Source organism: Perna viridis, chromosome 2 (assembly GCF_037379345.1).
Source record: "Perna viridis isolate PV_CMFRI_1.1 ecotype Kerala chromosome 2, ASM3737934v1, whole genome shotgun sequence".
NCBI classification, from domain to species: Eukaryota; Metazoa; Mollusca; class Bivalvia; order Mytilida; family Mytilidae; genus Perna; species Perna viridis.
Window position 1 is genome coordinate 48,981,043 of NC_142446.1, and position 22,249 is coordinate 49,003,291.

At 32.6% G+C, this 22,249-nt stretch overlaps 1 protein-coding gene across 2 annotated transcripts in view; it reads right to left on the bottom strand.

Annotated features, from left to right (window-relative positions):
* The window catches only part of LOC148625570 (uncharacterized), a 33,333-nt gene that overhangs the window by 5,367 nt on the left and 5,717 nt on the right, over positions 1-22,249 (bottom strand). Inside the window, exons 1-8 of one of the 2 annotated variants that reach the window (XM_088569151.1) lie at positions 15,144-15,377; positions 8,508-8,709; positions 7,290-7,471; positions 6,815-6,955; positions 6,286-6,371; positions 4,679-4,799; positions 945-1,025; positions 60-181 (exon numbers count right to left, since the gene is read on the bottom strand). In XM_088569151.1, the coding sequence (XP_088425277.1) occupies positions 60-181; positions 945-1,025; positions 4,679-4,799; positions 6,286-6,371; positions 6,815-6,955; positions 7,290-7,471; positions 8,508-8,709; positions 15,144-15,150 (942 nt within the window). In that variant the 5' untranslated portion in view covers positions 15,151-15,377. Of the gene's footprint in view, positions 1-59; positions 182-944; positions 1,026-4,678; positions 4,800-6,285; positions 6,372-6,814; positions 6,956-7,289; positions 7,472-8,507; positions 8,710-15,143; positions 15,378-22,249 lie in introns of those variants that run through there. The other variant, XM_088569150.1, reaches the window with a different exon arrangement.

The following is a 22,249-nucleotide window of genomic DNA, read 5'->3' on the forward strand; positions in this document are numbered from 1 at the left end:
TAGATTGATTCTAAAATTTCTCATATGAATACTAAAAGAAAATATAAACACTAACTCACCCTAGAATTGTCAAATTTGTACACTTTTCCAATGTTTGGCATCACCATTTTGATGGTTTTGTCAAATAAGCTTGTCATCCAGAGGATTGGATTTGGACAATTAGCTGTTGGCACATTGTATCCTGAAAGATTATAAAAAGACACCAATTTACAGAAAAGATTTCAGTGTTTCGTTGTATAGCCCCTGACATGACGCACGGTGGTAAAGGAAGCATACCTCCAATTATCAGCTTATGATATAGGCTCTCGGATTTTTGTGTGGAATGCTCATTTTGTGATTACTGTCAATTTTATATGTTGCAGTCCCCCTGCATTTTATACTCATCTCTCCGGTTGATTTCAAGTAAAAAAACATTGTCCTATCCATATTTTACCCCCTTGTTTAACTTTCAAATAAATTGAACAAACACTAAAAATATACTAAAGGATATTTATTCAGAAAATCAGTTTTATGTAGTATTCTAATGTTTGAGCATAGATACTGACACTCATTTGATTGAACAGATCCCTAAACCATTCATAATTATATATAAATTCATGTAAGGAAAAATTATGATTGATGTGTTATTGACCAAACTTCAGAATGTCAGTCATGGAAATAGCTATGCAAAGTAAGTAATCAGTGTCTAGATCAATATTGGAGTATGTAACTTATAAATGATAAAACAACCAATTGCTCAGTGATATCCAGAAAGTTATTAATCATTTACAATAGTATTTGCTTCAAAATTGGATGATTTTAATATTTCTTATATGACTTCCATATTTTTTTTATTTCAATGTACATTGTATTATTGTAAGCAATACTTTTTTTTACCTTTTTTGACATAAATAACTAAACAGCAAAGTGCACATTATGCCCACATTATACTTATTAAAGAATACCTTGTGCTTTGAATTCTTTAGCAAGAATTTGTGCCATCTCTTTCATCCAAGCATTCTGGTTAACAATTAAATGTCTCTTGCCTGAAATAAATTCATTATACATATAAACAGAACAGAATCCAAGGAGTAAACGAAAACCATGTTGATTGCGATCACGTGGAAGATTAAACTACCAATAAAATCGTCTACCCCGTGAGCATCCCGATGGATGGGTGTTTCAAGAAAAGTAAAGGACGCTTACCCAACCGTTGCACCTGATCCATGCTCTTAGGTTTTATTGGAGTCCTGCGTTCCTTTTCACAAAAAATCGTAAGAGTAAAATTAGTCGTAAGTTATGACGTCATAGTAAATAAAAGTCTTGTGACGTCATAACTTACGATTAATTTTACTCTTACGATTTTTTTGTGAAAAGGACCACTGGTTGCTTATTTTACTTTTGTTTATATATGCGTACTATTTTGATTATTTCATTTTCTTTATTGGGTGTAACTATATTCTTCGTCAAATTTTTATCTCTCGATTGTGTTCTTTTTCATAATCGTTCGAATCCTGATTCCCTTGATTTCCCTCTAACCCGTTCCTTATCGTTGTACTTGAATTGTCTTAGATATCAATATAGTAAAAGAATTATATCGAAAGCCTGAAAAGGCGATTGTATTAATTCTGATTTTCAATTTAGCATTCTGAAATTCGAATACGTATCAGAACAGTAAATAGCGAAGGGTCAATAGACATATCAATTTCCTCAGACAATTGACCTTGAATTATTATCAAGTTAAAAGTCATTACGGAAATTCAATAGATATGATTATTCTATAGGAATGGCTTAACATAAAATAGAAAATATATCAGAAGTTTCCATAATATTAATGAGTTCATATTTCCAAAAGAAAGTTACATTGTTTTGAAAACATTTTTGAAAAGAATTTTTATGCAATTGATTCTACAAAGTGAATATAACTTTAGTTTCAATACTTATATACCATTAAAATACAAATCAACAACTTGTAAATATGCTGCTTTCTCCTTTTTTCATTGGTTAAAAGATTCACGCCGCATTATTTTATCATTTCCTTGTAGTAGATTAGTAAGTTTCTTATCTAATGGTTCTTAATAGATGTTTGCAAGAATGATAAAAAGGATTTAATCTGTATGCAGATTTCCTTTTTATCATACTGACTTTTTATCTCTTATTTATGGAATCATCAATCTCAAAGATGTGACTCTTTCTTACAACATGCGTAGGTTTTCTCTTATCATGTCGCTGAATTTACTGATTTTATTCTACATATCTTTTGTATATGAATGTATTACCACACTTCCAGCGTATTGTCCTATCAAACTTAACACTTACATTCAGTAGAGTTTTTGCCAAAAATTCCAATCAATAACAAATGTGAACAAAAATACAGTTTTAAAAGATCAGCATGTTATTTCTTAGGCATGCTTTGCCAGATCATTGGTTATGCATTTAAAAGTTGGATTGAGGTAAAAAAAAGTCTTTTAAACCAAATAAAGGACAGAGAAGACTTGCTACAAGCCTCTCTGTAATACTGGGTATATCTATTCTTTAAAACAAGTATAATATTATTTCTATAAGATTTGTATTCACCATCCATCATCAGTACAGATAGTTAATAGTGTACTAGTATAACAGATGGACAGTGAATAGTTCACAGTGTAGTAAATACTTTTTGTAAAGTATTGATAGCGAGACTTGTAGCAAGTCTAAAAAACATTGTAAACATTGTTGAACAAGATAAATACATATGATTATGTCGAAGTTGGAAATGACCCTTCAAACATTTCCACGATACCCCCAAAATACAGTTATGACCGCATGATCATGTACTCTTGTTTACAACCTATCCTAACAGATCATGTGATTATTTTAAATGACTAGTTGGTGTCAGTGAATTACATGTGACTTATTGAAATGTTGGCTGGTAGATTATATCATCATTTGTCAAATTTACAACCTCTGTCATTTAAGTTTGTAATCAAGTAGTTTGCAGTCTAATGGTAGTCGACAATATATACGGTGAATTTAACGAAAAATTGAAACTCACATTAGAACTGTACTATAAGTAAAAGTTTTTTTAAGAATCATGCAAAAATCTGAAAAATGTGATACATCCCAAAATGGCTACATATTTTTATTTTGTAATTGTGTTTATTGTGAAAAGTATAATTATTCATTCCAAAATGTCTGCTCTTAGAAGATAATCAACATTGAAAATCCAGTAAATTCAATTGTATTTGTGCGTTATTTACAGTGTTATCTCCCTTAATTTTGAAATCTATAGTGCATGTATCTCCTACGAATACGGGTTATATGAAAAACCGAATGTTAATATCTGTTTACAAAGGCAATTCGAACAAAATATCAAAAAGAAAAAATATGTAGATTTTTCATCCATGAATCACATTTTGCATGAATCTTAATTGGAGTGCTACTTTAAACGATTTGTCTTTGCATATGACAGTTATTAAAAGGCCGTTACATGTTACATAAAGGAATACTTGCATAAGGTCGCAGATGTTTATATATGAATAAAAAGTTATTTTTTTTTGTAAATTCTTCATATTACATTTTTGATAATCAGTAACAAAATAATATATGATCAAGTTTTATGCTTGGTTGTAGGTAAACACAGTAATACTGCAAAATTTAATAAATATCACATAACAAAGCACCTTGTACTATTATCTACATGTGCACAAGTGTATAATTAAGACTACATTTTTTTTTTATACAGACTGTGGGATTCATAGTTACCATGAATAATTCAGACTACATCATTCTTAACTATGGGATAAATAGTCACGATGTTCACTGTGTTTCTACAATTACATCTCTGAGTAATCATATCTTAAACGTTTTGAACATTCATTCCCGTATAGTTTAATTTAAGTATCTAAATTCATTGAGTAAATCATTTTAAAAAATGATGACGTCACAGTCATTACAAAATTTGGTCTATGAGATGATGGACGATTTTTTTATCAAATCACAAAGAGTAACACTTCTGAAATTAAATTATTCAAACATAGACTTTGTCTTTGGTACAATATCTACCATAATAACCAAGGGCTATATATAGCAAGTGGCTGCACTCCCTTTCTGATGAATGCTAAATAAACAACGAAATAAGTTAAAAATTTCTTGCATTTTTTTGTGTTTTTAAAATCCTTTAATCCCCTGGATCTTCTCTGAAGTTCTTCGATGGCTTCAAAATTCAAATTAGTGCTTGTATTCACCTTGTATAGGGTATGTAAGTCTCATCATGTGATCCCGTGATTTCACGAGAATGGGTCCTAGTCAACCATTCAAAAGCATAGAGATTTGTCATTTAGAGAGCATTGAGTTCAGTGTTAAGGGCAACAATTTTTCTGTGTAAAAAATACCAAAAAAATGACAAATAACCATTTCTACATGATAAATGTAGCGAGAAAAAAACATAAACTAGAAGATTTTGCATTGTTAATTAGCGTTTCGAGAACCCAGAAGTAAACAATACAGATCGGTCTTCAGTTTTCAATACGTTCTACATAGGAAATTCTTGTAAAAATGAAACTAGAACGAGACTTACATACCCTATACTGGCCCTTCTAAACAACCCTTGCTAAGGCATTGATAACTTTATTCTTATGTTCAAGAACACCATTTAGGTGCATCCTCTCTTTTCATGCAATTGGTACTTCGTGGCATTTTCGCCTTTCTAATCACCCACCTGCAGCATCTTCTACGGTCATAGCCTTAATGTGTGCAAGTGCAACATCTCTAACGTCAACTACTGGAAAGTTTAACTTTGCACAGAATGGTTTTTCTCTCTCTAATAGACGTTTAACAACCTACAAATAAGACCAAAACAATAAATAGTAAAAGGGAACTACCATGGACTTTTAAGGGAATAGGACAAAATTTGAAATAAAAAGGCAGGATTTAATATTTTTTAAGAAATAAAAAGGCATGGAGAGGCCATAAGAAAAAAAGGTAGGACCTATATTTTCTCAAAATAAAAAGGCAGGATAGAAAATTTAATCCTAGTCCTAACAAAATCAAACAGTTGCTCCCTTTATAGAAAGAGTTGCTGCTTTGTTTAATTTATACATAAAGGGACGTCCATTTGATTCTGAGGGGCTTGGAAAAAAATTAAAATAAATAATTCGACTCGGACCTTTCTTGAAAATAAGTAGTTGAATCCTGAAGATGTAAGAACAAAAATATTTTGATCCTTTCAAATCACCCTGATCCTAGCATAATGCTTTTACAAATAGAAAATAATTTGATTTGATGCACATGAAATGGTTAATATTTTGATCATTAACGTTAAAAATAAATATATTGGTGAGATGCACGTCTTTATAACCAATAACATAGCCGGTCAATAATAAAATACTAGAAAATCAATAAGTCGAGCCACGTGATCTGTCAGATAAAAGTGCTTCAAGTGCACATTCTAAAGCAGGGAAATTAAATTTAGAATAATCTGCATCAGAAACATAAAAAAATAAATAAGTTACATAACTTTTTGAACTACACATCAATCTGTCATCCTTACTATATCTAACGAAGGAGAAGATTCTGTAATCTCTCAGACTGATATGTGAATAACGTTGTAAATTATAATAATTAAATAAGCAAAACACGAGTTTTTATCTCAGAGGTTACTTTTTGTCACGATGTTACCAAAATAGATTAAAACAGAATTATATGCTTTTGTTTTTGTTATAAAATATGCAAAGTGTCTAGAATATGCTTTGTTTTATACTGGAGTTATAATGGGAAAGTTATACTGCTTTCTTTCATATTCAGAACTAATGACAATTTAATGCGTACTGAACTGATTTTCTATTAGTACCGTTGTTTTTTTTTTCATTTTTCTGTATTAAATGCCACGAATTATGCACATAAACGTTTGCTATATTTACTTTGATTTTATTTTAATTGGTCACAAAATCTGCTTTCTTCCTTTGCTTTTTTCTACGCTTCCAGTTTTTAGTTAAGTCCGAGTTGCTCATTTACTTTTGTTTCTTTGTACCAATTATTTTGTGTTCTTTGTTGTGTGTGTCTGTTTTCCATGTGTGGTCTTTGTCCCTGGATTGTGATCTTTTGATTTCCGCTAGAATATTGGTGCCCTTGATTACTCTTTCTTAAGTTTCTTGAAAAAATTGCATATATATCCATTTACTCTTAATTACATATTGAGCAATGATGCATATACTAACCTGTGCATTTATAAGCCACCCATTCCCTATCAATCTTCCCTGGATCAATCTATGACTTTTGATTAACATATTCAATCTTACTATCTTGTTTTTGTCCTAACTAACCTACCTCTAAACTTGTACACTGTGACCCATTTATGACTGGTCCCATTACATACGCTGGGTTAACTACAGCAAGTTCTATTTTATCTTCATCTAAAAACACATATATTTATTCATAAAAATATGCATAAAATCCAGGTGGTAAATATGTATATTATTTACATTAGTAAAAGGTAGGTACACTTTTAATATATTTTATCATTTAGTAAGTGAAAAACCATATTTTGTGAGTTGTTATAAATGCATGCACGTTATTTAAAATCCCTTTGGGAAAGAAACATTAATATAATTTTGAAAGTTATGTGCTTTGAATGGGTTCATTATATATAATACAGTATCGTCGTTACTTTTGGGTGGTATATTCACTGAAAGAAGCAGCAGATTTTATAAGTACTCAAAATTTCAACATTTAAATACAAATGAGACTGAACTTTATCAACATAGTATAGAAAACACTTTCATATGTGCAAAAGTACATTTTGCTAGAGTCGTAACATTTTTTTATACTAAAACAATAAAAGAAGTGACTAAAATACCTGGAAGTTCCTTAACATAGTCCCAGGCTGCCTTTTCTGCCAAAGTTTTACTTTTACCATAGGCATCTAATTTCTCAGGGTCTGTCCAATCTTCCTCATTAAAAACTTTGTTTGGATCAGCGGCTAAGGCAGCAGGACCCCCTATTGGTAAAACAACTATGACATATCAGTAAGAGGAATGCAAAATCTAAGTAAATTAAAAACTGTTATTGCATTAATTATTAGCATGTCACTCGGATAAACATTGAAGCTTGACAATACATATCACCGCTTGGATCACAGCACCAATTTCACAATACCCTCTTTAAGGCTTAAAATTCTATATTTTCAACACCATACAACAATTTTACGCAGTAATATTAAAATTAATGTATCTTTGTTGGTGACTATGAGAAATGCTAATGCGAAATTAAACAGGTTAACATATAAATTTAACACTGAAATTATGATGATATACTGAAAATATGAAACATACACCCAACAGCAACACATGAACTTGTTATGACCACTCGCTTGACTGATTTGGCTTGGACACATGCTTTTAATATAGCTTGGGTGCCTTCAACAGCTGGCTGAACGAGCTCATTTTCATCCTTTGGAGCTTGTGCTGGGAACGGGCTAGCAACATGAATCACATTCTTGACGTCCTTGACGGCCCTGGAAATATGTCATTAAGTATTATTGTGAAGGGTCTTAAAATATAATCCTTGTAAATATCTGGCGAACGGGGGAGTATATTAAGGACTATAAATGACACTCCAGAATCTCCGTAATTTTCACTGAAAACAAAACAGTGTTCTCATACAGAACATACTACTAATTACATAGTGATCTTTAATGTTTAACGTTGTGTTTTTCTGTTTTGTTTCTTCGTTTGTTTTTTGTTAGTTCGATTAAGTCGTAGTTAACTTTCAACTCCAGAGATTTTTTTTTTCAAGAACAAAAATTCAAATTAAAAACAAAGGAAAAGGTCATCTGTACGACTCTAGCCTAATCGATGAAAAAACTTCATTATAATACTTAATGTTTTTGTCATATGAAACCTGGTATTTAGATAGAACAGTACACAATTTGAGGACAAAATTAATAACAGATGTTGGGACAATTAAGTTGTTATTTCCATTTAGAAATATTATAATTGACATACTTGACTGAGTAGGAAAAAGGAGGAGGACATTTTTGTTCATTTCTTTCTATTTTTGTAGTGCATAGAATGTTAAGTAAAAACAAACATTAGTTAAGAGTATACACCATTCATTTGGATTATTTCTATGTCATTTGGAATTATTTTTTGTTTGAACAAGACATTTACTGTAAAATTACCTTGATCTTAGAGAACATTTGTGACTTGTAATTCATTAAGCATATTATTTTTGACTATTTATTCATCATTTTCAGGCGTTTCTTTTAACAGTTGATTAGACGAGCTTTGTTCAGAATGTTCTGCAGTTAGTAAGTGTGAAAGCATTACAACAGAAGTTGTATCACAATTAGAAGGGTGAACCGTGTCTTGTAAATCAATGTTTTCAGCTTATAAAATGCAAATTTGAATTAAGTATGATTGATAAACATTCAACATGACGTTTAATATTTGTGTGGTTAAATAGGAAATAATGAAAATTTACATTACAATTCTAGTATGCATATAATAAGAATTCAATAACTCAGAATAAACAAGTAAAGATTCACTTACGCCTCCCATGATTCTGGTTTTGTGAGATCAGCTTCGACAAGTTCTAACTTATGTTCGGCCTCTGGACACAGATCATTAAGACGTTTAACTTTATCTTCATCCTGTAGGCTTCTCACCGTACCTCGGACTTGATAGCCCTGTTCCTGTAACTGTTTAATAATGTGGGATGCAATATAGCCTGAGGCTCCGGTGACTAGGACCACTGAAAGTAAAATTTATCATAAGTAAATATCTTTCCTTTGATGCGAAAAGTATATAATGCGACCTTCAATCGTGTAATTAATCTGATCTTCATTGTATTTGTTCACTTATCATTATTTATGTCATATTTAAATTTGAAAAATCCAAAAAATGCCCATTCTAGCAGGTGACAATGTGCCATAATATCTATTCATAAGAAATAGATATTGTAAGCTCGATTTAAAAAGCTGTTTCAGTATTTTTTCTGTAACCCTGTATAGAAGTCCAGTAAAATGATAAACCTGGACAAAGTAATTTTTTTCTTCAATTACCGTACTTCTATAATTATCATTTGACAAAGCAAGTTTTTTTTACAATGGGGTTATCAGAAAACTCTATTTACGTATTCATAAATCACTATGCGGATGAAACATTCCGGAGTCCTTGATACGTAAATTGGTTTTGTCTAACCAATACATTTATTATAAGCAAAAATGCTACTTTTCTCCAATATTGACAAAATATTAATGGATTTATTGTATGTCTAGTAAACCTACAACTAAGCTTAATAAAGCTAACTTAAAATATGCGGAAATCCATATTCAGAAAAAATACCAATCATCACATATTTGGTATTTATAATTCAAATTACACAAAGCTTGAACTTATGAATTCTTTTTTATTTAATACAGTTAGTGGTTAACGACCTATGTATCGTGGGATACGAGTAACATCCATGGCATGATTACACCTCTGAATATCAATATTTTGGGATGCAAGGAGAAGAGAAAAGTGAATGTTTATATACCGTATAAAGTAAAAACAATCGGAATAAAGTATATGCAATGAAACAAGACGTATAGCGTCATTAAGTTCAATTTGGTTATTTGTATTACAACTCAAGACAAAAGTTAGCTGACCAGAGGCGGATATAGTAATTCCGACTTGGGAGAGGGTGATAATTGGCCAAAAAAGGGGGGCCCTTTCAGAAATCCAGTGATTTCCATTTTTTTTAAATTCAAACTTTTCGACTATAAGGGAACCAACTTAGCCTAGTATGCTTACTAAGCAAGAAAGTGATAACGATATAGGTTTGATAAGCACAAGATGACTCACCGATTCAAAACCAACATTTTTATAGAGGAGAATTGTTTCAATAGCCATTATCAATTAACTCTTCTATGTATTTGTGGTTTAAAATGGATGATGATATATATATTTTCATCCGTGTCCTATAATAATAGGAGGACTTTGTACTTTCTATATTGTGACAATGACACAACAATACGATGTTTTGTTGGTCTGTCCTTGATACACTTTCTATGCAGACAATACATTCTTATGTCGATAACATATACATATGATTAGATCTATTGGTGGGAGAGAAAAAAAAAAAGAACACGCACCATTGTTCTATGAAAGGAAATGGATGAAATCAACATGCTTGTATAGTGTTTAATAATGTTTGTTAGTTTATGTATACGAGGAGATACATGCATATACATACTTTTATCATAAAGAGAATGAATGTGGTAAATATGTCGAAGAGACAACAACCTCACCGGGATGAAAAAATGTTCATGTCAGCACAAGGCCACCCATGGGCATCCATGACCGACGAAGAAACCCACACACCACTGGGCAGGATTCAACATTATACACAGTTGCATTATAAACTCCAGCAACATAAAAAGTAAACTGAAAGTGAAATCGAAACAAGACAAACAGGGGCTAGAATTTTCTAAATTGGGACAGGCGCAAAAAATGCGACGGGATTAAAGGTCTTTGGGTTGAACACAACCTTCTATCATGATAAAGTACGTTGAAACATTTGGAGAATTAAAACCCATTGTTAAGGAAGGGGCGTAGTATTCGGGATTTATTTTTTTTCACTGCTATTAAAAGTATCCTGCATCATGGGACATTCCAAAATATGGACAAAGGCAATGTCGTCCAATAACACCAAATAACTGGACGAAATTATGAGTAAAACCCTTTGAGAATGCTAAATTAGGAAAATATCCTAACCATTTTCTACAAACCAGACAGCCATTAATACATTATTTATGACTTATACAGACCTGTGTCATCGGAGGAATTATTAACCCTACAATCAGTTCAAAGAAACAGTAGTCTACTGAGAGACAAATGAATTGGAACAATAACAATCGATTTAACTGTTAATTATGGCATGACTCACTTCATCAAAATTCCATTTACTGCTACAGTAACTTAAGGGGGGAATTGGTTATTGTACTGTCCTAAGTATGAGCGGACCCAGACACTTTGAAAAGGAGGGGCGCCAGCCGGGGTTCCTCAGAAAAGAGGGGCTACAAGGACATTATTTGCCTTTTTTGTCAATTTTACGCAATAAAATAACAAACTTTCCAATAAAAAGGAGGGGGCAACCCATGCACTCTCCCCCTGGATCCGCCACTGCTGAGCAGTCAACTTATATTGTGTCTACAGGGTGATTTCGGTTTCTTTCTTTTGTTATATTGTGTTTTTTTTTTCTTTTGTTTTCTTTTGTTTTCTTTTGTTTTTGTTTTGTTCTTTGTTTGTTTTTTTGTTTTTTTGTTTGTTTTGTTTTGTTTTGTTTTGTTTTTTTTTTTTTGGGGGGGGGGCTTCAATAGGCCCAAGATACAGATTTTAAGTAGAAAAAACCAGTTGATATATTGCTTTTTCGTATTACAACCATAACTCTTTTATTTGTAGGCTTGTCGACGTTCGTCTAATCTTTCTACATCGAGGTATTAATTTGGACATCTATGTGTGTCCGGATACATGAAAATGAAACCGCGAATAGTAGTTTGATTTTTAAGGATAAACAAGCCTTATATACACCCCAAAAATGGTGTTAATATAGAATAATAACAGAAGCTTGTTTGTGAGCAAGACACTGGCTTAACTGTCACAACAGTTTTCGTTATTTCAATTAAGTTATAAATGCGAGTTTTTTTTCTCCATAAATAATAAGAAGTTGGTTAATTGCCTTTTAACATCTGGGTTGAGTGCTTGAACGATTTACGAAGTTACAGCATACATACTAGCTTAGTAAATCTTAATTTAAAACTTCATAAAGAGTAAAAGTGCTAATGTTCGAGAGATAAACGTACAACCTTCAACAAGTGTAGGGAATGCTTTAACTGAAGATTTATGTACATGCTGTAAAAATCTGAAGTCGTAGCAGCTACATCGATTTTGCTGTAATTCTGTAGATTTTGCTGAACTATTACATAATTATGGCGTTCTTAGAATCGATATCATTAAATCTTGTCTCCGAAGCTTGAGCACTTACTGGCTTGAATGAATAATGAGACATTTCACACGTCAGTGACTTATACATGCCTGATCATTACATCATATTTGGCTCTATCTTTAGAATCAGTACGATTGCTCTCAATTTTAAATCCGTGTAGCCGGATCTGACTATATAGTATGCTATAAGCATGATCTGAATGTTTATATTTTGACTTGCTGACAGTTGAGTACGTGTAATCGGTTTATTTCCGTGAATAAAGTCTGTTTTCATACATGAACTTTGCTCTGCGTCATCAGTACCTTAGCAAAAGCAACTATGCTTATTTCCATGTTTTATCATAGTTCAGAAACCCAACACTTGAACTATAGTCTCTGGAGCACGGAGTAACGTAAACATTTCCCCACGTAATCAGCGATAAAGGCAAAACAATTTGTTACCGGTATGCTCTTGTTATGACAATAACCAAGGGAATTAAAAACAATTTCTTTTTGTTCAGATGGCTTATCAATCAAATCTTTGAAGTTTTCGTTCTGTACAGCCGGACTATACCATAATCTTTCTATTTTCTTCACTTCAGCCTCGCTTTTGTTACACCCTTTTCCTGTCCAGAATCTTAAGCATCTTTAGAATTTTGAAGAACATTCCCTATTGTAGTACACCACTACACCACTTAAAAGATGCTTAACAGATATCAAAAATGCTTTCAGGATTATTCATTTTCCGAGTGGTTTTGATAAACATCTTGAACTAAAAGAATGGAATTTTGCCAAGGTTGTTGAAATAAAAATAGTGTAAGATTGCTTTCAAAATATCAATGAAAATCTTTAGTAATAAAATAGACAATATATTACTGTTTTCTTGAAAAGGTATATACAATGTATATGTCAGGCAACACGAAGTGGCACCAATATTGGTAATACATAGTATATGAATTATTCAGTTTCCGGGAATAGCTAAATTGGAACTGAAAGGAACATGACCGGCAATTATAGTAACCGATGTCTTTCTAAATTTGTACATTTACATTAGCCAGGAAATAAATCACGATATCGGTGATTAGTGGGTCTCTTGGTTGTTCTGTTCCATTAAAAACCGATTGGAGTAAGATCTGGGATCATGTACGATTACATCCTCCGTACTAAAGAGTGATTCACCGCCGGTGTATATCACTGCACCGAGAGCGCTGAACTATTGTCTAGCAGTTCTTCCAAGTGAATATATGAATTTCAATTGGACCGGAAAATTTTAATTTGATCCCTTTTGACCTATTAGACGCTGTGTACGAGTTGTATTTCAGTTTCAGTAACCGTCTGTACTCTGGTTGAATTGGGCGGAATTATATACTTTCTATCCACGAATATAACAAGTTTAATTATCCTAACGTAAGTTTCTTGCAACATTAAATTTCAGTTTTGAAAATACCGGTTTTAGAAAGACTTCTAAACATGTAATGAAAGTCATGTACTCAAAGTTGAAATGTAACATCGTAATTGTTATGGTTTGTAATATAAGAATTAATTATTTTCTAAATTGTCAACTTTCCATACTTAAAGGATGTTATTAAAAATTATATGAGATATATCCTCTTGAAACGCGAGTTGTAGTGCAGAAAATATTATTTACATTGAAAAATTCGGTTACGTAATCAGCTGAGTGGTACACTACAATCTATACCTGCCAATAGTATACTTCTTGAAAGAAGATAATGCCATAATTTTGACATAGAGTATTTATGTCAATTGATATCTAGACCAATATTATGCACTAACACTTGCAGCTGCAGACTTGTAGAAAAAAGTCGGTCGATCTATTTGATTTGTAAATTATCCATAGTCAGTGGCTCAGCTAGGACTGAATGTTTCCGTAATACAGAAAATGGTGGAGGGATATATTTTGGTTGGTTTCTATTGCAAACATCGTGTTGAGTCTTTAGCTTCTTGGAATACATTGTAGCTACGCCACTGATTTAAGTCTTTCAGTGATACATCAGATTTCAGATCAATTTCTGTAAATTCACCAATGTCTAGATTTGATACAGTATGTTTAAAATGCATCTTCTTTGATTAGTTAGGAGAATGTGCCATACAATGTTTCACACGTAACCAGGACGACCAACATGGAGCTCTATTGATTTATGTAGAGTGAAATCATTCGGTCGTTCTTCAAGCTGCGTTGCATACAACTTTAAATCTGTTTTCTGTGGAGAAATGTCAATGACAAAATGTCGTCTGCATCGAACTATTCCTAGCATTCATTATATGAAAATTATATGATATATTGCTTGTAGTAAGCAAAAAATAGTTATTCGACAATAGCTAAAAAAAGACCTTGCGGTAACTGGTCGTCTAAAGAGCCGACTTGACTAGTTTATCAAAATATATAGTAATATCTTATGCATCTTTTCATCCTACAACGGAGCAGATCTTGTAAAAGTATGCTGCAAACAAAATACTCAGACCAAAAACCTGATCGAAAATCATCTATTCTCTCACGCACATCATGTGATGAGAATTTTACATAGTTCCTTCCTTTGCATTTCCTGTCGTTTTCAGTCTTTTCACAGAATATGAACGCAATTTTGCATACTGTGTCGATCGAATTTGATCGAAATATTTCGCACCTTGACCTGTCATATTTACGCTCTATACAACTCGTCAATTTTCCCTTTATAAATAAAACCATCCGGACATTTCTCATCTTTCTATTGGAAACAAGCGAGCAAGGCGACTATTGACCGGGAAATCAATATCCAGACAGACGTGTGTAATTAGTCCGTAACAATGTATCAATGGCTATTAGAACAACAAATGAAGTAATTAAATCAAGCCATTTTAATTCCATTTGACAGTCAATATAAATGATACATCTCTACCGATGATTCGGCGATTATTTGATTGTGGCCATGTTTTTTTTCCAGAAAACTGAGTTATCTTAGGGATATTTCAGTTAGAAAAAAGGACTTAAATAGAATTTACAAGTTTTTTTTGTGCTAAATAATTGACGCTGGTGCATTTGTTGCCTTTCGCCATATCCGTTCTTTTTTCTATTGTCATTTATTACGACAAAAGTCTGAAAGTCTAATCTGCTCTTAAATGTCAACACATTTTCAAATTCATGCATGCAAATGATGGAATGCACAGCCCAACAATCTACTATAAATATTTCATAAAATATACAACAAAGTGGGAACTTACGTGACATTTTCCTAATTATCGTTTTCCAAACTAAACTTTTTCCAAACGGATAAGTTGGTGAATGTCGTGGCAAGTAAACTACACTACGAATATGCCTTGGCAATGAGTGATAGCTACCAATTATACACTAATATATAGTAAATTCTTTATTGTAAAATGCCACTCGATATTTGTGGAATTCGGTCACTGACACATAAGAATACACAGCTAGTGGGAGAAATGTTTGCTTCACTTGAAACATATGATTATTTAAGTACTTATAATATAAAATGTCATGTGAATCTGACTAATTTATTTTTTACAAATGATTCCGTATTAGGTGAAGAAAAATCAAGCAATAAATGAATAGTGATATGTACTATTAGAAGCGTGTCACGTGCATTAAAAAAAAGTTGTTTTTAAAAAAGGGGGGGGGGGTCGTGGATCAGGTTCAAGATACACTTTCATTTGATAACCTCTGACTGATATATTTAAAAATTTAGAATAAATAGTTCAAATATGTGAAATATGTCACGCTAACGTTGCTTTATATACAACAACTATAACAATAATGGTAAAAGATAACTTTATTTTACTACAATTAACTGGATAAGATACATTTTTGAGTTAGATCTGATCGTTAGGGCGGGTCGAATATTTGTGTCCAAATAATGAATGAAGTCACGTACATATACTCATAAGTGCCTGGTATAAGGAGTGACCACGTCAAGGTACATATACCCATAAGTGCCTGGTGTAAGTAGTGACCACGTCAACGTAAATAGTGAGTGCCGGCTGACAGACAATTTTATCGTTGTTTTGCAAGTACTATCCCCTTCAGAAGATGATTTCTGGACACATTTTCAAAATTGATAAAGTCTGTTGAAACCTTAGCATTGAAAAAATGTTGCATTTTTTATAAGCCAATTCACTGGATCGCGAACCAGTCGACTCTTCATTGTGATTTTAAGATGACCCCTTCGTTCTATCAAAAACAGAAATTGATGGGAATATTTAAATAGGAAATGTATGGAAAATCTAAGTTATCTAATTTTACTTTTCCCAAGTATTAATACAGTAAATTATTCACATTGTCTTAAAATGAGTAGAAAACCGGTCTGTCAAAGTGTTATAAGTACTTTTCTCAACAATATTCCATATGCACGATACATGTAAATTTATTCACTTTTTAACAGAGATTTGGTTTTCTAATTGTTTAATCCAGTTTTCATAAAAAGATGTATACGATTCACTGTGTGTAATAAAATCTTATACAGTTTACAAATTCTTGATATCAGATATGTGTACATGTATTATACATGAAATAATCTGATTTTTTTTTCAATTTATCAACTGGTATCAACAGAATTCTTAGACGCTTCGGAATTGATATGATCTTTTTTAAAATTATATATATATATAGCGTTGGGATATCAGCATGTTAGAGATAGGAAGGGAGAATTTCCTAATTTTTTGTCACAGTAAATTTTCCTGAAATGTTTTGTATTTCCTGACATGCCATCATTCATGCTCCGTGTGATGCCTTGTATTATACTGACATTGCGCTAAAGCAACCTTATTCGCTGTACTAATTCCCTCTCGATTTGTAAACAACATGACATGCCGATGGAAACACAGTAAGGTCATTCATTTGAGGACATCGTGGATAATACAAACCCGGTACAAATAAAGCACGAAACACCTGCTCACCAAGAGAACATTATAACAGAAGAGCCAATCGTTACTTTACATTCAGAGCATGAAATATGTTCTCGACCACTAATGGGAGATGAATCTTGATAGAGAAGGGAACCATGATTGGAAAAGTAATAGAAAAATACGTAATCCAGGAATAACGACTGGACGAAGAAAACAACAAAGAACATGAAATAACCAAATTAATAGAAACGAAAATAAACGAGTAACTCCGACTCAGGTTTAGTTGAAAACAATTTTATTTGCTCATCTGGAACAAATGGATTAGGACACAAGATAGTCGAACTAAGTGCACTAGTAGGGTAAGCGTCCTCTACTTTTCAAGAAAGTTCCGTCGAGAAAAGGGAGATAAATCTTAATATAGAAAAGAGAAGAAAGTTTCACAAAGCTATTTTTTAGTTTGTAGACATAACGTATATCTCTCTTGGTGGCTCAATGGCATCTCCAATAAACAGAAAGAACGTGTCAAATAACTAATTTAGTTCCGTAGAGCAGCCCTTAAGAAAACATTATTGAGAGATTTACTACACTGGACATAAATGGCATCTTGACAGGCAACTGTACAAACAAACATATCAAAATTCTAATCAGAATTGGTATTCGGCTTTCTGAAAATTTACGTTACAATTGCTATAATGGAAAAGAAGACGCATTTTACTTTCTACAGAACTTTTCTATGTATCCCGTATCATTAATCTCCAGTATTTATGATTTTCTTACAGTAAAACGAATACCCAATTCCAACCTAAATTTCAAGGAAAAATTACTACCAAAACTAAAAGCTGAACTGGTATCTTTTGACACGTACATTAAGTAGAGGGATCGACTGAATGAAGTAGAAAATAGAAACAGGAAGCAATCAAATGGTCGGATATCCGAGCTTAAGAATGTTCCATTTTTAAAACGTCAGAATGTCAAAAGGTTGATATAATTAAAAAATAGAATGTCATGATATATTATATATGATGAAGTATTGTTTGCTCTTGGGGCCCCTGCAACCTTGAGATATTTTGTTTCTTATAGTACTGGAACTTTGAAATAGTTGGTTTCCTTCATTATCTCTCGGGACCTTTAGATGTTTAGATATTCTTCAGTACCCCCTGAAACCTTAACATGGTCGGTTTCCATCAGTACACTCTGGGATCCTGTCATATTTGGTTTCCTTCAGTATTCCCCGGAACCTGAAGATTGTCGGTTTCCCTCAGTACCCTCTGGAATCTTGTGCCAATTGGTCTCCTTCAGTATCCCCTGGAAACTTAAGATGGTCGGTTTCCCTCAGTACCCTCTGGGACCTTGTAATATTTGATTTCCTTCAGTATCCCCCGGAAACCTTAGATGGTCGGTTTCCCTCAGTACCCTCTGGGACCTTGTGATATTTGGTTTCCTTCAGTACCCCTTGAAACCTTGAGAAGCTTTTAGGCAGAACATCTGGAGGTATGAATGATTGGAATGAAGTGTGAGTAATCATTAATTACACCATCTGTTTGGTGATAGATGTATCATTCTGTCTGATTAATGATTAACTCCTCCACAACTAGCAGATAATGGCTCTTAACAATAATTCGCCAAAATATTTTAGAAAAATTAGAAACAGGTATGGTTTGGTATTTTCATGCCAAGGATCTATTGATACCGTAACTCGACAGTTTGGTTTAAGTGGAAAAAAAATAGGCGTGATTTCAAATTTGCTACAAGCCACTCTTGGATAGCTATGTTATTTTATGGCCTTTCTTGCGTGTGTATGTTTTCCATATCTGGTATTTGTCCCTGGATTACATTCTTTTGATTTCCGCTAGAATCTTGGTTCCCTTGATTACTCTTTCACCTCCTATATGTTAGTTACGGATTCTTAAGGGTGGCTCCAGTGTATGCCCCTAATATTAGTAAATCTTTATTTTCACCAAGTCCAACCACAAAACTTCCATGCCGCGCTAAATCCTGCAGTTAATTTTATTTACGCCCCTCCTCCAATCCCTAATTTGAAAACCTGGACTCCTATCTCAGTTGACTATATTACTTTACGACATGTATGAATTGTTTCTTTTTTAAATCGACGATGAAGGACACAACTATTATTATGTTTGTGAAAAATAGCCCTAGGATTGAATTAATTCAAATTCCCTGCAATCCAAATTAAATATGATTGCTTGGTGATGACATTCAACCAAATTGATCCAAATTTTGTCGCCAGTGTACTATTTATGGCAGCAAAATACTAAATACCTTTTAGTACACTGAAGTAAACAACAGTTAACTAAACATGAAATGATTTAAAAAAAAAATCGTAACTGACGTTGACATCATTTACAAAGTATCCATGGTATAAAAACCATGACTCACAGCATGTATTATATTTTACAAATTCGGCAGATATACAGCACTAACAACTGACTAAAGATGGGTTAGTAATCAATTTGCAAATTGAAAAAAAAGAACAGAAAACTTACCACCCGACCAGCAATTTCTTTCATTTTCAAAATTTATTCACGAAATACAATAATATTGGATAATCATCAGGCGACAACTGTTAATGTTGTAAAATACTATAGGGACTCCTGGCTTTCTTACACTGTACCGTACGTAGTCTCCTGTATACGTTATTGTAAATATTGTATACAGCTATTGTGCTTATTGTATTGTATGTGGCACGCTGTAATCTCTGTACCCTTGTATATTGGCTTATGAGAATAAAGATATAAAATACTTCAGACATATCTATAGCAAGCAAATAAATTTCAAGTACAATTGATTCCTCTATGGTGGCATGTAAAACATCGGTGCACTTGATTTACTATTAAGTAGCTGTCTTTGTAAGAATCATGCAAAATCTGAAAAATATGATACAAGTACACCATAAAAAGCTACATATTTTTATTTTTGAAATTAAGTTGTGTTATAGATGTATATTTCGAAATGTGTTATTCTTCATTCCAATCTGTCTGCTCTTAGGAAATATAATCAATATTTAAAATCAAATAGATTCTATTATATTTGAGTGTCATTTACAGAGTTATCTCCCCTATTTTTGAAATCTACAGTGCATTCTATAGAATTTTTATATCCTAAGAACACAGGTTATATGAAAAACAGAACGTTTATTTCTGTTTACTACGGCAATTTAAACAAAATATAAAAAATAAAAATAAGTAGGCTTTTCACCCATGAATCACTTTTTTCATGGTTCTTAGCTGGAGTGCTACTTAAAAGTGTTAGGAAAAACGGTAACCATTTCAGATGTCCCTTGTATATATCGGACACAACAGGAATGTCAGGGAGATACAATTATAAGAGAATGGGTGCTCTATAATTGGCAAAATCATGATTCTTTTTCATAAAACAATAGACTGTCAGCTGTCGTAATCATGATTTCTTTTCATAAACCAATAGACTGTCAGCTGTCGTAATCATGATTCCTTTTCATAAACCAATAGACTGTCAGCTGTCGAAAGCATGATCCTTTTCTATAATCCAATAGACTCTCTTGTCATAAGCATGATTCTTTTTCATAAACCTGTAGACTATCTTGTCATAAGCATGGTTCTTTTTCATAGACCAATAGACTCTCAGCTGTCGAAATCAAAATCATAACGGTTTTAAAATGGTAAACTATTATGAGAGTTGTTTTGCACAAGTAAATTGACTGTATCCGTATACGCCAAAAATGACTCTTGAAACTACCATTAGCTGTAAACTGAAAGATGTTGAGGCATGGTGAAGTGATTTACGACTTTTTATTCATACATACATGGAAACCCGGGAGAGACGTCGGAAGAATAAGCGACGGAGGCATCCAAGAATATAAAGTATAAATTAAATAATTGTCCGAAAAAAAATGTGAATCTTTTATTTTCAGTAAACTTGTGATTTGGCATTTTGTTTCTCTCTAGAAAGTATAGTACAATGCACTTTTTCTTGATCAATTTTGTGAATGTATAAATTCCTATTAGCAGCATGTGCTGGCTTTATAATTTGCCAAGCGTTGTTGTGATGTTAATACTTTATCGGATGTTCTTATTTCTAAGTTAAACGTCTCAGAAAAACAAACATTGTTCTAAAAATCGATATTTCTCTCGGAATCTGTCAGGATTTCCGCTTTGTATTCATCGATGATGTAATTCTCCTGTTTTTTAATCAATAAATGTTAATACACAAAAATCAAAATTTGGCAGAGAGTAAACCTGCTCGGGCTCATTATTTTGAAGATTTCTATAGTATGGGCGGAGGTTCTTAAGTTATCTGAATATAAGATTAGATTATAGCTGACAAAGATTTGCAAGGAAATTCCTCGACTTATTGCCAGGATTTCCCGGGTTTTTTTTAGCATATAATACAATACATTCTGGTATATCTATCGATAATCGTGAAAAATAGGGAGAATCAGCAGTTGAATATTATTAACGCTACATCAACTTCACCAGTTCTGCCAATATCAACAATGGAATGTGAAATGACAGGTACAATATTCCTAAAGTACTCATATGATCCTCGTACGCGCAAAGTCTGGGCAGTCTGTGTAATTAACCGATGGGACATCAATAAAAACATCATCAGTGCCAAAAAATTTATAATTCTTAAGTAATATTAATCTTTCGGATTTTGACAAAATATACGACGTCGAACATCAATCTTATAGGTATACATCTACACATATGTTCAAGACTGCAAGTATGTCCAGCTGCACATTCTAGTTAGACCACATACTCTACAGAATATGAATATTAAAACAATTCTCATACATGTACGTACATGACAAATTTTTTTTATATATGATGACTCGATCAAACTTTGAAGCCAATGTATTTGGAATGCAACGTGTACAAAAAAAAAACCAAATACAATGTACCGCAACAAATCAGAGCAAACAAAAATAACACTTATATCGAACCGCAAAATAAATCATAAAGCATATAAAAAAAAAAGCCAAAAAAAAAATGAATGCAGACCGAAATAATTTTAAAAAGTAACATAAAATACTAGTTCAACAGATTGCCAAACATTATATGAACTCGATTGTACTAAACGGTATTAAAACTTTCTTTTACTAAGAGGGGTTGACCGGAGATGATCTCCTTGCTTTATCTTACTTGATAACATATGTGAAAATCAATTTCTTTATAACGAGGCAGATGGCGGGGAATGTAAAGAATTCATCAGCGGACGACTACCGTTAGAGATTTTATTGGTTTCCTGACCTCTTTTTAGCAGAAAAAATCTTTGATCATTTTTTTTAATTTGGTCATTTTAACCGCATGGAATGTCAACATGATAGTATATATATGTTTTGAGATAATAACAGGTAACTTGTTTAGAAAGCAAGTATGAAATGATTGGGTTTTTTTTTTGTTGTATTACTGATTAATATATAAATTTACAAATATTAATAAACAGTCATTTCCACCCTAGGTATAATC